The sequence below is a fragment of the Elephantulus edwardii genome, unplaced genomic scaffold (assembly GCF_000299155.1).
Source record: "Elephantulus edwardii isolate Elephantulus edwardi_28Jun2011 unplaced genomic scaffold, EleEdw1.0 scaffold00139, whole genome shotgun sequence".
Taxonomy (NCBI): Eukaryota; Metazoa; Chordata; class Mammalia; order Macroscelidea; family Macroscelididae; genus Elephantulus; species Elephantulus edwardii.
This window is the reverse complement of record NW_006399889.1, coordinates 3,952,863-3,966,639: the sequence shown is the minus strand read 5'-3', so window position 1 is coordinate 3,966,639 and position 13,777 is coordinate 3,952,863. Positions and strand designations below refer to the sequence as shown.

Genomic DNA, 13,777 nt, shown 5'->3' with positions numbered 1-13,777 from the left:
TGGAGGCAAGAATGATGAGGCTTTAGCTCACATACTTTGGGCATGTTGCTAGGGGAGGTTATTGCTTGGAGAAGGACAGCAAAGGAGAGGAAGATCTTTGACCAAGTGGATTGACATGATGACTGCCACAGTGGGATTTTGTGTGTTAGGAAATGTAAGGATGGCACAGGATAGAACAGGGTTCAGATCTTTGTTCATAGGGTTACTATGAGTCATACTTGACTCAACTTCACCAAACAACAATTGTTGGATTCTATTGACCAGCAGTTTGCCAAGAATTTTTGCATCTATATTCATGAGTGATATTGATTTGTAGTTCTATATTTTGGTAATATCTTTAGCTGGTTTTGATATTAGAGTTATGTTTGTTTCATATAATGATCCTGAGAGTGTTCCTTCCTCTTCTGGGTTATTATTTTTTGGGTTTGTGTGTGTGTTATTTTTGTTTTTTTTAATAATTCAAGTAGAATTGGTGGTAATTCTTTTATGAATGTGGGGTAGAATTCAGCCATGAAGTCATCTGGGCCAGGACTTGTTTTGTGAGGAGACTTTTTTATTACCTGCTCAATTTCTTCTTTTGTGATAGATCTGTTCAAGTGTTCTACACCTGTCCCTGTAAATTTGAGTATGGTGTGAGTTTCAAGGAATTTGTCCATTTCCTCTAGGGTTTCAAATTTATCAAAGTATAGCTTTTCCTAATATTTTTATTTTATCAATTTCATTTCATCCAGTTCTGTAGTGATGTCACATCTATCATTTCTTATTCAAGTTATTTGTGTATTCTCTTTCTTTTTAAAAAAAAATTTGTCAATTTTAATGACCACTTCAAAGAACCAGTTTCTAGTCTTGTTGATGGTTTCAATTGGTTGTTGTTGTTGTTGTTTTGGGTTTGTTTGTTTACTGTGACACATTTTATTTATGACAAAATTTCATATGTAACTGCTGTTTGGAGTCACTCCAGATACAGATATTATAATATCACTAAGACATTTAACTAGATAATATGCTTAATGTAGGTATTTTATTCTTGATTCTTTACTCATGGTCCATGAGTTGAGATAACCAGTTCTAATTTTTTTATACTAATTTACAAAATTCAAGTACATTGTTTGTCACACCAGATCCTTCTCATTTCTCTCACCCTCACCCATCAAATTGTCCTACCCCATGAATAATTACTCCCATCTACTCCCCCCCCCCACTTCAAGGAGGTTTCAATTGCTTTTATGTTTTCTATCTCTATGACTTCAGCTCTTGTCCTTATAATTTCCTTTCTTCTAGAGGCTGTGGGGTTAGATTGTTGTTCTTTTCTATCTGATGAGAGCATTGAGTTAGATCATTTGTTTTGCTTCCTTCTTCCTTTTTTCGTGTGTTTGCCTATTGCTAAGACCTGTCCCCTGAGTTCTGCCTTAGCTGCATCCCAGAGGTTTTTGTGTATTTTCATTATCACTTGTTTTGAGGAACTTTTTTTATTGATATTGTGTTATTTTGTTTCCACTTGGGGGTTTTTATAAGCTTTATCCTCTTGTGGTTAATATCTAGTTTTATAGCATTGTGGTCTGAAAATGTACTTTGAATTACTTCAATATATTTTGATTTGTTGAGGCTTGTCTGATGTCCCAATATATGCTCAGTTCTGGAGAATGTACCATGTGCACTTGAGAAGAAAGTAAATTGAATTTTAGTTGGGTGCATTACCCTGAATACATCCACAAGGTTGAGTTGGCTGATTGTTTAGTTTAGATCTTCTCTATCTCTGTAAAGTTTCTTTAGAGTTGACATATCCTTTAGTGAGAATGGTGTGTGAAAGAAAGTCTTCTCCCACAATTGTGGTGCTATTTCTTTCTTCAGTTCTGTTAACTATTGTATTATATATTTTACAGATCTATCATTTACTAATTTTTTTTTTTTTGCTTAAACATTCTTCTAAGTCTTGTAACCCTGGAATGTCCACTTGCTGTACAGAGGTAACTCGTGGTTGCTGTGAAGCTGAACACTGTGACACTGAGGAATCAAAGGCAAGAATGGTTACCCATGGTGGACAGTGTTTGGTGAAGCTCCCTGATCAAAACAAGCTTAGAAGCAGGAGTGGCATCCACTTGCATAATAGCTTGCCTCTGGAAACCCTATGAACCTGGAGAAAGGACACAAGTTATACAAGTGCCCAGGACTTTTGTTCATAGGGTCGCTATGAGTCCCCTGTGACTCGATGGCACTTAACAACAACAACAACAACAACAACAAATCATTTGGTGTAGAAGTTGACCAAGGTTATATCTTCTTGTTTAGTTGTGCCTTTAGTCATTATATAGTACCCTTCCTTATCTTTTATGGTGGTTTTTCATCCTGAAGTCTATTTTATCAGAGATTATAATTGCCACTTCTGTTTTTCTGTGGATACCATTTGTTTGGTATATTCTCCCATCCCCACCCCTGTCTTTGAATTTAGTCTTTTTTTCTTTTTCTTTTTTTTTACTCCTTGTTTCTTAGATGTGTCTCTTGTAGGCAACATATTGATGGGTTTTGGTTTTTTTATCTGTTCTGTTTCTTCTTTTCTCTTGATTGGTGCATTTAATCAGTTTACATTAGGTATGATTATTAGTAGGCCTGATTCTATCACTGCCGTTTTGCTGTATTTCTTTTTATGTTGTTTCTGATTACTATGGTCCATCCACTTTCCTTTGGTGTCTCTTTGTGAAGGACTTCCCTTAGAATTTCTTACAGAATTGATCTTATTTTCACAAATTTCCTAAGTCCCCTCTTTTTTTGAAAATGACCTAGTTTCTCCTTCATATTTGATAGACAGCTTTGCTCCATACAGGATCCTCGGCTGACAATTTTCTTTCTTTCCAGCTTTTCTATGCTGTCCCATTGTCTTCTTGCTTGCATGATTTCTGCTGAGAAATCAGAACTTAATCTAATTTTTCTCCTTTAGTAAATGACTTTGTTTTTTCTCATGCTGCTTTTAGTAGTCTATCCTTATCTTTTATTTTGGAGAATTTTATTATGTTATGCTTTGATATTTTTCTTTTAGGACCTGGTCTGTTTGGTGTTCAGTTAGCCTCTTGAATGTGGATTTCCCCATTCTTCATAGTGCCTGGGAAGTTGCCTTCAAATAACTCTCCTGCAATTTTCTCAATGCTTTCCCTGTCCCTTTCATTTTCTGGAATATCCATCATATGTATGCCATTTCTTTTGATGTTATCCCACAAGATTCTGATATTTTTTTCCTTCATTTTCCTTCTGTCTCATCTCAGATTTGTCGTCTAGTATGCTGACATTGAGATTCTTGTCTTCTAGCGTACTTTCTGTTCCATCTTTTCTGTTCTGCTTTTTTTGTCCCTCCAGTAGGGTGGAAAATTCTTTCATTTCCATCGTGATTTTCTGGATTGCATTTTCTTGTATTTCTGTTATTTTGAGTCCTGTGTTAGCTATACACACTCTGTCTTGTGATGATTTTTCTTAAAGTTCTTGTACCTCTTTTTCTATAGTTTAGATTCTTTCTTCTATCTTTTGCAGTTTCTTCTGTAGTTTTTCAATTCCCCCTTGTTGATATATTTCTTCTGGCTCCTTCTCTGTACTATTTGCTTTATTTATGGCATTCACTGTTTCATTCATCATTTGTACCTTCTTCCTTGTCCATTCATATAACTCCACATCAATATATTTCTTCTGATTCTTTATCTCTGGTGTAGTCTCTTTATTTCTGGCTTTCATTCTTTCTTCCATTACCTTCAGTATGTGTTCGCATGACTCCATGTCAATATATTTCTTCTGCCTCCTTGACTCTAGGATATTCATTGAGTCTTCACACAGTGTTTGAAGCTGCCTGCTGCTTTCTTGACATCATGTTAGGTTTTTCTTGGAATGTGTTAGGCCATTTCTATTGTGTCTATGTAGGCTGTTGATCATTCATTTTCTTTCTGATGCTATCTATTCGTTGCTGGCTTAAAATGTACAGTCTGTATGAGTAGGCAACTCATTCTATTGAAGTCCTTTCCAGGCCTATAGAGGAGGAAAATTTGCCTTTCCTAAAGGCTTTCAGATCCTCGGCTGCAGTGCAGTCCTGAAGGAATCTCACTTTAGCAACCTCCTTCCTAAAGTCTGTCATCCTCTTTTGTCTGAGGAATGGCATGATCAGTTTCCCCAACTTCAGCAGTTTTTTCAGGGAGTTATAAGACATTCCGTCTGTGTACCACCTATGGAAGTGAGTCTCTTCCCCTGGTTGCAGCCTCATCTCTTAAATTCTATTGTTCTTTGATCCATGGGATGGCTCCGTGGTGGCCCAGATCCCAAAACAGAGGCATTTTTTTTCCCACCAGACTCCACCTTCTCCAGCAGCTGAATCTACTGGTTTTGGGATTAAGTCTCACACCTTATTACAGTCCTCTCTCCTTAATTCTATTCCAAATGTCGATATTTTAAAGACACTTTTAAAAACTAAGAAATGTTAAATCTCCTATTGACTCTTCCAGTCTTTTGGTTTGGATCCTAAGCAAATTTTTTTCCATTTTTTTTTTTTAAGAAAACATGTGAATAATGTCTTTGACGGGCTTATAAAAAGGTTAAGAATTTTTATTGAAGAAAAACTTTTGCGTAATACCATCAATAACTATTTTGATTGTGCTTTGACTATTTGGTGATAATTATGAAGTATAGATTTCTGTGAATTTTATTTGAAAGAGCACAGTGCAGGGTAGCATTATATTTGGAGATATATTTACTCAATTCCAAAGTTAGGATGTGAATTACACAAAAATAATCACAAAGGTGAAACTTAAAGGTACAAATTTTAAAAATGTTTCAGGGTTCATGTTTGTGTTTAAATTTCCTTTGTGTCACTCCACTGCTACCCACCATGCCTCCTGACCCCAAGCCTTACCACCGATTTCATGAAACAAAGCATCTATTCTAACTTGGTCTTCTTTCAGCAAAACATTGGGTTTACTGTTTATTTCATCACATAGAAAACATGGGAGAGCTCTTATCAGTTCTATCTTTGGCTGTAAGCATTCAGCAGACATTATTCATAATCACACACAAGTCTAACAATTTTTTTCTATCCATTTCCCTGGAGCACAGATTTAACTCCATTTTTTGTGTTTTACCTAATGAAGCAACATTCTAATTACTTCTTTATTTTTAAGCAGTTTGAGGTTTGTGTACTTTTTTATTTGTACTCATTTCAAGTTTTGTTTTGTTTTTCCCTCAAGGGAAAGGCATTAGGGATTATCTGATTGTAAATTGTAGACTTCTTTTGTTGAAAACAATTCATCTTTTAGAAATTATAGATGCTGATCCTATGTTTCTCTGGAGACCTTAATTGAGTCAGCCTTCATATTTCCTTATTTTTCTAGTAATGCAGGCCCAGGTGCTCTCTTTGAACTTGTATGATGTAACAGAGGGAACCTGGATGGTACAAGTGGTTTGAGATTGGCTGCTAACCAAAAGTTGGTGGTTCAGACACACCTAGCAATTCCATGGAAGAATACTCACACCAAAGCCAATACCCTCTTGTCAATTTTTACTCAAATAGCATCTCTCCACCAAGTCCCTCGTTGCTATTTGATTGATTTATTAATTTGGATATCAAGGACTAAAAAGATCTTTACAAGTCACTTAAAGCAAAAAGAAAATGGCACTCTTTAGCCCCTATAATCAAACCAAGATCAGACTTCATGATCACCAGTTTTAGTCATTAAGAGCAATTAAGTAAGAACAAGGAAGAATCAGATTCCTTTTCTCTCCTTGACATAAGCTTGTAAGTGTGGTACACTCGGGACAAAATAGTTAGCATTTTATAATCACTTTTCTCTCTTACATGCAATCTCTACTTCCTCACTCTCCTCTCTCACCTTGTCTACTTCTACTCATCCTTCAGGCAAAACAATAGTTGTGGCTGCTAATATTGTGGAGTTACAGGCTTGGCATTGCTCTAAGCTCTTGCACGTATTTAATTTCTTTAATGCTTATAACAGACTTCCAGAGTAACTGCTAGTTTTAACCACATTTTACAAATAAGAAATAAGCAGCAATTTAAAAATTGGGATATTGGGCTCAGGCTTGTATTATCAACCACTGAATTGCACTTTCCCCATCAGTTTAAAAGCCACCTCTTCCAGGTACCTTCTCTGACTGCTTAAATCTGTATGTTTGCCCTCTTATTTATTATTGTTTGGTGCCAATAAATCATCTCTACTCATAACAATTCTATGCATAACAGGAGGAAACCTGCCCCATCCTGTCTTCATATGTTCAATTAGATGCCCTCAGGTTGACTTTGACTCATTGTCACACTGTGAACAGCAGATCTGAATCTTGCCTTGTCTGGCACCTTTCTCACAGCCGCTCATATATTCCAACCTATTGTTACAGTCACTGTGTGAGTCCATCTTACTGAGGGTGTTCCTCACTGTCTCTGACCCTCCACCTTTCCTCGCATGATGTCTTTTTCCATTACAACATGACCAAAGTATATGAGAGGAAGTTTCATCACCCTTGCCTCTAATTGTGAAATTCTGTCATAACATTTATTGAAATATATTTTAGTTGTGTGCTTGTAATTACTTATCATGGTCATTACATATTGTATTTGTAAATTCTACAAGGAAGAGGAGTCTCTTACATATTACTGCTTAGTAAATTGTCAATACACAGTAAATATTTTTTATTGAATCAGTGATATCCCAAAAGCTATAAATGGTTTAGAAAAAGGATACCATAGAAGAGCTCAGGAAAATAATCTAGAACTATCTAGAAAAACAAGCATTGTTTCTCCAACTCTGAGAAAGGAAGTCAAGGTTAAAAACGAAAAAGAGTGGAAGGACCCAGGGGGGTGATCACATCTTGAATAGATACCATAATGCTACTTATGGAAGATGAGAAAAGCCTACATAAAAATGTTAACCTTTGAATCATTTAAAAGAGTATTTGTTACAGAAGCTAAATCTTTGATTTATATTCTAAGAGATTATGGGCGCTTCCTAAAAATTTTACCAGTTTCTCTGTTGCTTGCTTTTTTTTCTTCCCTCTTTTAATGATTAAATTAATGATGACAGAAAATATCTCTCTAAGATTAGAATTAGTTATGAATCTTTGAAAACATGAATACAGGCTTGCTTTACCTGATAGACTGAATATCTATTCCCAAAAAAGGTATGTGTTGTAAAGCCCAACCTCTGTGTTTGTGGTTATAATCCCATTTCAAAATAAGTTGCTTTCTTGTGTTAATGAGGTAGGATTAGTGTAGGCTATATCTTGAGTCAGTCTTTTTTTTATGATATAAAATGAGATTGAATAAATAAGCAGAGAGAGATGGGCAGATGCCAAGACATGTGCATGCCTCTAAGGAACTGGGTATCAGTTGAAGAGACAAAGATTTTCCTCTAGAGCTCAAAACTCAAAAACTCAAAGCCATTGTTGTTGAATTGGAGTTGACTCACAGCAGAGCATTCAGCAGTTATTCTAAACCTGTGTGTTGTACTGGGAAAATCTGCAGTCAGGGACCTCTCCATATTATTGAGGAGTAATGATGTCAGTTTGAGGATTAAGATGTTTCTGATTCAGTCCATGGTTTTTTCAATTACTTGCTATGCATCTGAGAGCTGGAAAATGAATAAAGATGACAGAAAAATAATTGATGCTTTTGAGCTGTGGTGTTGGAGAAGAGCACTGAATATCCCATGGACGACCAAGAGAATGAACAGATATGCCTTGGAGAGGGTGCAGCTGGAGTGCTCTTTGAAGGGAGGAATGATGAGGCTTTGCCACTCATACTTCGGGCACGTTGCTAGGAGGGGCTATTCCTTGGAGCAGGACAAGATGCTTGGAAGGGTAGAGGGTCAGTGAAGGAAAGGAAGACCTTCAACTAGGTGGATTGACATGGTGACTGCTGCAATGGGTTCTTGTGTGTCAGGAAGGGTGAGGATGGCGCAGGATAGAACAAGATTCAGATCTTTTGTTCATAGGGTCGCTATGAGTCATACTGGACTCAGTGGCATCTAAAATCAACAGCATGTACATATGAATCTGTGCTGCAATGCCAAAGGAACACAGTTCAAAACCACCAAGGGAGAGGGAGAAGGATGGGCATTTTACTCTTGTGCCTCTGAAAACCCACTGGAGGATCAGCTATGGGTGAGTTCTGGCTCAATTATACACCACAACATATACATATTAGGGAGCTCTAGTGCCTTAGTGGTAAAAAATTGTGCTGCCAGTGGAAAGGTATGTGGTTTTCCACCAGCTATTCTGTGGGAAAAACGATGGACAATCTCCTCTTGTGCCATTTACCGACTCAGAAAACCCACGAAAAGGTCAGCTGTGGGTCAGTTTTGACTCTATTGTACAAAACAACAACATATACATAATAGGGAGTTCTGATGGCCTAGTGACAATTTTTACTGCTAACTGAAAGGCAGGTGTGCCTAATAACTCTACAGGGGGAAAATGGGCAATTTTCTCATGATTTACAGCCTTAAAAAACCTGCTGGAGGATCAGTTATGAGTCAGTTTTAACTTGATGACACATAACAATAATAATATATATTATTTATTCTCCTAAGATTAATATACAGGGGAGAAAAAATTATCAACGGTTAAATTATTTGTGCATTCCATGCCCCAGGTTTAAAATTAATGTTAGCAGAAATAATCTCAAAAATGTTCATATAGGTGCTGTATTAAGCATTTTCTTCCTTATTGAAACAAGAGAGGTATATTTATCAACACCACAAATTTCTTTTTTATGTTAAACTACCATCTTTTTTCTCTGCGTTTTCTCTTCTGAGCTGATGGCCACACATTAATTCCTGTGCCTAATTACTCACACAGGTGTTTGGAATAAGGGCAACTTCCCAGGCCCTCCACCTCACTTTTGTGTCAGGATGTGATTTATTTTGCCCTCTGAATTCCACGCTGGTGTTCTTTCCTTTTTCAGGGACTGCGACCACTGAGCTGTGAGTACAAGATGGAAAATGTGACCAGAATGGTAGTGTGTGACCTCGGGAACCCAATGGTGGCTGGAACAAATGTAAGAGAAAACCAGAAGCAATTACTGATTTCTATCTAATTGAATTTTAAAGGAAACTAATGGAAAGGTACCCAATTCGCACTCAGCAGCTTAACACACAGCAACTAAAACAAATTAGGCAGGAAATTACTGGGGTAGTGTGATTTAAAGCCTATAAAGAGTGAACAGCTGAGGTTAAAACAAAAAAAGTTTGAATTGTTTTATAGGCTTCTTCTTTTGACTATATATATATGCATTTTTGTTTATATATAAATACATAAACTAATTTTTCACTACTAATTTTTCTTTGCATCCTTCCTTTGAATTTTGCTACAGATTTTCCTTTGAAATAAAAAGAAAGGCAATGTAAATAAAGTCCTTAGAAATAACATGATTAAAACAGACTGTAACAAAGATGATTAAATTATCTTTTATTTCCATATATGCCTCCCTTATGAATATAATTCACAATATTTTAAGAGAAATAAAATTACCATAATCCAATTTTTAATCCACTTTATCAAGCCTATACTACTTATGCATCATATTTGAAGACTAACACAGAAAATAGTTTGTAGCAAGAAAAGCATAATGATTTAAAATATACTTGTAAAATATTTAGGGATTGTTTTTCTTTTTTTTTACATTGGTTCCAGGATTAGAAAGTTTCCTATTATTATTACTTATATATGATAAATTTATTTTATGCAATTGTAATTTTACATATACACATGCTTACCTTTTATAACCAGGATTGCAAAGGAAATAATTATTTTATGAATTTATAAATCTGAAGGAAATTTATGAAATCTGAAGTACTAAATCTGCAATATTAAATATTAAGTAAATTAAACATATATATTCCTGTGCTTAAAATTTTATGTTTATGATTATTGGTGAAATACATTGAGAAAAACGTCATGAAAAGTTGTAATTGTATGTGTTTGTACTAGAACAACATTGCTCATTCTAAGGAGCTAGGCTCTTGAAATAGGCCTTTCATTAGTAGGGAGTTCTTTAGTCACTGTTCAGTATCCTATTTTCCTCCTGGGAGACTGCTCACAGCCACACTATACAGGTACTGAAAAGTCTTGCAATAAGTAAACCTTTTATCCCAATGTTTCTCACAGTTATTTGAGCATTTAAAAAGTTTTCTCGAGTGACACCTGTTTCTAGTTTATCCTTTAGGATATCATGCTCAAATAATATATTTGGGTTTTCATACTACATGTAGTAAATTCATCTCTATTAACCATATGTAATCTAAGAAATTTAGAGGGGGAAAGGAAGTATTTAAATAAAAAGTAACTTAATATAAGAATTGTTACTAGCTACTATATCTTGATACCAACTGTATTATAAACTCATCAATGGATGCTTTTTTATGTATTAATTCTTTTTCATAACCACCACCTTTATATCATACTTGTTCCTCCTTTTATAAATGAGGACATGGGGACTCAGAGAAGTCAAATGAATTGTCCAAAGTCACAGAAGCTATAAATGACAGAACCAATATTCAAACCAGGGCAACAATGGTCATGACCATGGTCATTCAAATCATAGTCATTTGGCAAATGTCATAGTCATTTGCGGAAATGACTAAATAAAAACTAGTAACAGAGGAAAGCTAGAATAGGATATCTACACAGAGATTTTGGAATAGTTTTTATGACAATCTTTGGATTTAGAAACTAAAAATTTTTTCTAGTTTCAAGTCAACCTCAATCACTTAATTTGATATGGTCTGTACTTCAGACCAAAGAGAAATGGAATATAAGTAATTCTGTTTGAATTTGCGCAGGACTACTGTCTCTGTATCAATATTAAAAGTATTCAATATAGCTAGAAGTTGTGTTTGTTGTTGTTGTGTATTATTGAATTGGATCCCACCCATAAATGACCCTCCAGCTGATTCTCCGAGACAGTTAATCACACAGGAGGAAATTGCTCATGTTTCTTCTGTGGAGCAGCTGGTGGATTCAAACCATGTACCTTTGGGACTGCAATGAAACTAAGTCTATTACCACTCACCAGAGCTCCCTAAGATCGTCAATAACCAAGGATCGTCTTAAAATACTAATGATAGCCAGTGCTATTCAGGATGGAGAGTAAACATGGCAGTGTGGCCATTAACTACAAATGTGTTTATGTGAAAGGATCTCAATCTGGTTTACCAGCAACATAATTTTTCGAAGTGAAGGGAGTATATTGTTTATGTTTGTTTATTTCTGAGGACCATAGTAGAAGAAACCTAATAGCTTTCTTATCTCCCCTTTTAGTGCCCTTAAAACACATCAAATTTTATTGCATTCTGCTTTGTAAATAAAACTCTTAGATTTATTTATTTCTTCCTTTTGTACTTTAAAAAGCTTGCTATTAATAGACTACAGCAGAACTGCAAATGTAAAAGCAATTAAAAATATTTAAATGAATCATAAGTAACCAGGTATAGTTATTCCATTCTGCATATAGTCTTTATTTATTTTAAGTTTCAGATAGTCAAATAGTTAGCTTAAAGTATTCTAGACGGTATTAAAAAGCTTTACTTTGAGGATTTTTTAAGTGGAAATTGATAATTTAGTTCTGGCTCAGGATAGATCAGGGTTCAGAGCTATTGTGCATGGGGTCATTATGAGTTACACTTGACTCAATAGCACATAACAACATGAACACATATACTCACTTAGCAGGATTGCCACTCCATTTTCATTTCCTTGTGCTATACTAAATTGTTCTGTAATGAAAACTAACATAAAATGGTCTTTATCACAATATAATGGGATCCTAGTCACTGGGAGTATGCAAGCAATGGCCACAGGATCATTATTTTCAACAATGCTTATTGCACCCCTCCTCTATACCTGACTCTAGGGTAGAGTTTGATCGTATACAGATGGAAGTAAAGAATCCTCACTCTCTAAGAAACCTTAAGTTTTGCAGAATCATAGATTGAATAATGAGAGAATAGTAAATAAAGCGATTGAGAATAAAGAGAAAACTTCTGCCTGACTCATCCTATGGGATCAGAGAATGATTGCAGGGGTTACCTCTTGTCCTGGGCATTGAAGTATAAAAAGGAATCTCAAGTGAATAAGACAGGTAAGTGAAAATGCTTTCAAAAAAACCGGACAAGTATATGCAAAGTCCTAGCAACCAGACCAAAATTCCACATTAAGAATTACAAAAGAATTCCTATGGCCAGGAAAAGGGATATTTAAAATTAGAAACTAGACAAATCTAGTTTTATATCTAGTTTTAACTCTCAGGCTTGCCATTTATCAACTGCTATCTCTAGAGCAGGCCTACAATAAAATGAAACATACCTACTTGGAGGTAGAATGTTTGTGTTACATGATAGCCCTACAATGATCTACCATCTGGGAAACCAGTCACACAGTTCCTGACTCATAACACATTCATTAGTGGGCTTATGAATTGATAATTCTGATTTACAATAAAATAATAAAATTCTTTGCTCATATTATTTTGGGGTCTTATTAACCAGCTTTTATCAGATAAACTATTTTAGGTCACTGGTTTGTCTCATAATGTGAAGCAGTGAGCAAAGGTTCTGGCAGACTGTAGGCTTGTAAATTCCATCTCTGCCGTTTATCTGCTCTGTAGCAAGAGCAAGCCAATGAATCTTTCTAATTCTTCAGATTTCCTGGTTGTAAAATGTCAACAGCAAAGTATTTACCTCACAGATAGGTTGTGTTGATTACATGAGGTAATGCATGTGAACACGGTACAGTGCCTGAGAAAGAATAAGATGATTTAATATATACAGTATATGCATATATATGTGAATGTATGTGTCTATGTATGTATGAGCTGTTATTTTTCACTCCTTGATATTACAAACTGACCTGTTTTATCCAATGTTATATATTTTAGAATTATAAATACAATAAAGTCATATTTTAAACTTTGGAAAATGAAGAAAAATACAAGAAATAACCCTTATCTCATAGCTTTAATATAACTGTAATACTTTGCTGATGTTGTCTTATAGTATACCCTCTCTTGCTGTAGTTTTCCATTTATAGATTATTAACACTAAAGCTTCAATACTTGAAAATATAATTTTGTCCTTTTTTATTTAACATTCTTTTATGAGAAGTATTTTCAATATTGTAAAGGCTTCTCAACTGTAATTTTAATGACTATGTAAATGGCAGGCTGAAGGCTGAGGGTAAATCTTGGTTCCAGCTGGACCTTAGGATGGCCTCTTGCATCTTGAGGAGGGACACGTATGGAACGCTCAGGGCTCTTATGGCTTTCTTTTTGTCCCAAGTGGGTGTCAGCAGAGGGAACAGATGAAGTGGGGGGTCTCTGGCCCAGGGTCCACCAGCACTTGGGCATGCCAGAATTGTAAAATACTGTACTGTTTTTAATTGGTTTTGGTCAAACGTTCTTCTAGGTCGTATAGCACTGATATGTCCATTTGCTGAACAGAGGTAACTCGTGGTTTCTGTGAAGCTAAACACCATGACACTGATATGTCAAATGTGATAATGGTAGACAGTGTTTAGTGGAGCTCCCCAATTAAAACAAGCTTGGAAACAGGAGCGGCATCCACTTCCGAAATAGCTTGCCTCCAGAAACCCTATGAGCCTAGAGAAAGGATGAAATGTATAAGTGGTCAGGTCTTCCGTTCATAGAGTCACTATGGGTTACCTACTACTTGATGGAACTTAACAACAACAACAACAACAACATGTAAATGTCCATCAAACAGAAGCATCATAGTTTGGATGTTTATTT

General features: G+C 35.6%; 1 protein-coding gene across 2 annotated transcripts in view; it reads left to right on the top strand.

Annotated features, from left to right (window-relative positions):
- ITGA8 (integrin, alpha 8) overlaps positions 1 to 13,777 on the top strand; it is a 312,225-nt gene that overhangs the window by 192,898 nt on the left and 105,550 nt on the right. For both annotated transcript variants that reach the window (XM_006894290.1, XM_006894291.1), the window contains one exon: positions 8,939 to 9,031. In XM_006894290.1, the coding sequence (XP_006894352.1) occupies positions 8,939 to 9,031 (93 nt within the window). The remainder of the gene's footprint in view (positions 1 to 8,938; positions 9,032 to 13,777) is intronic.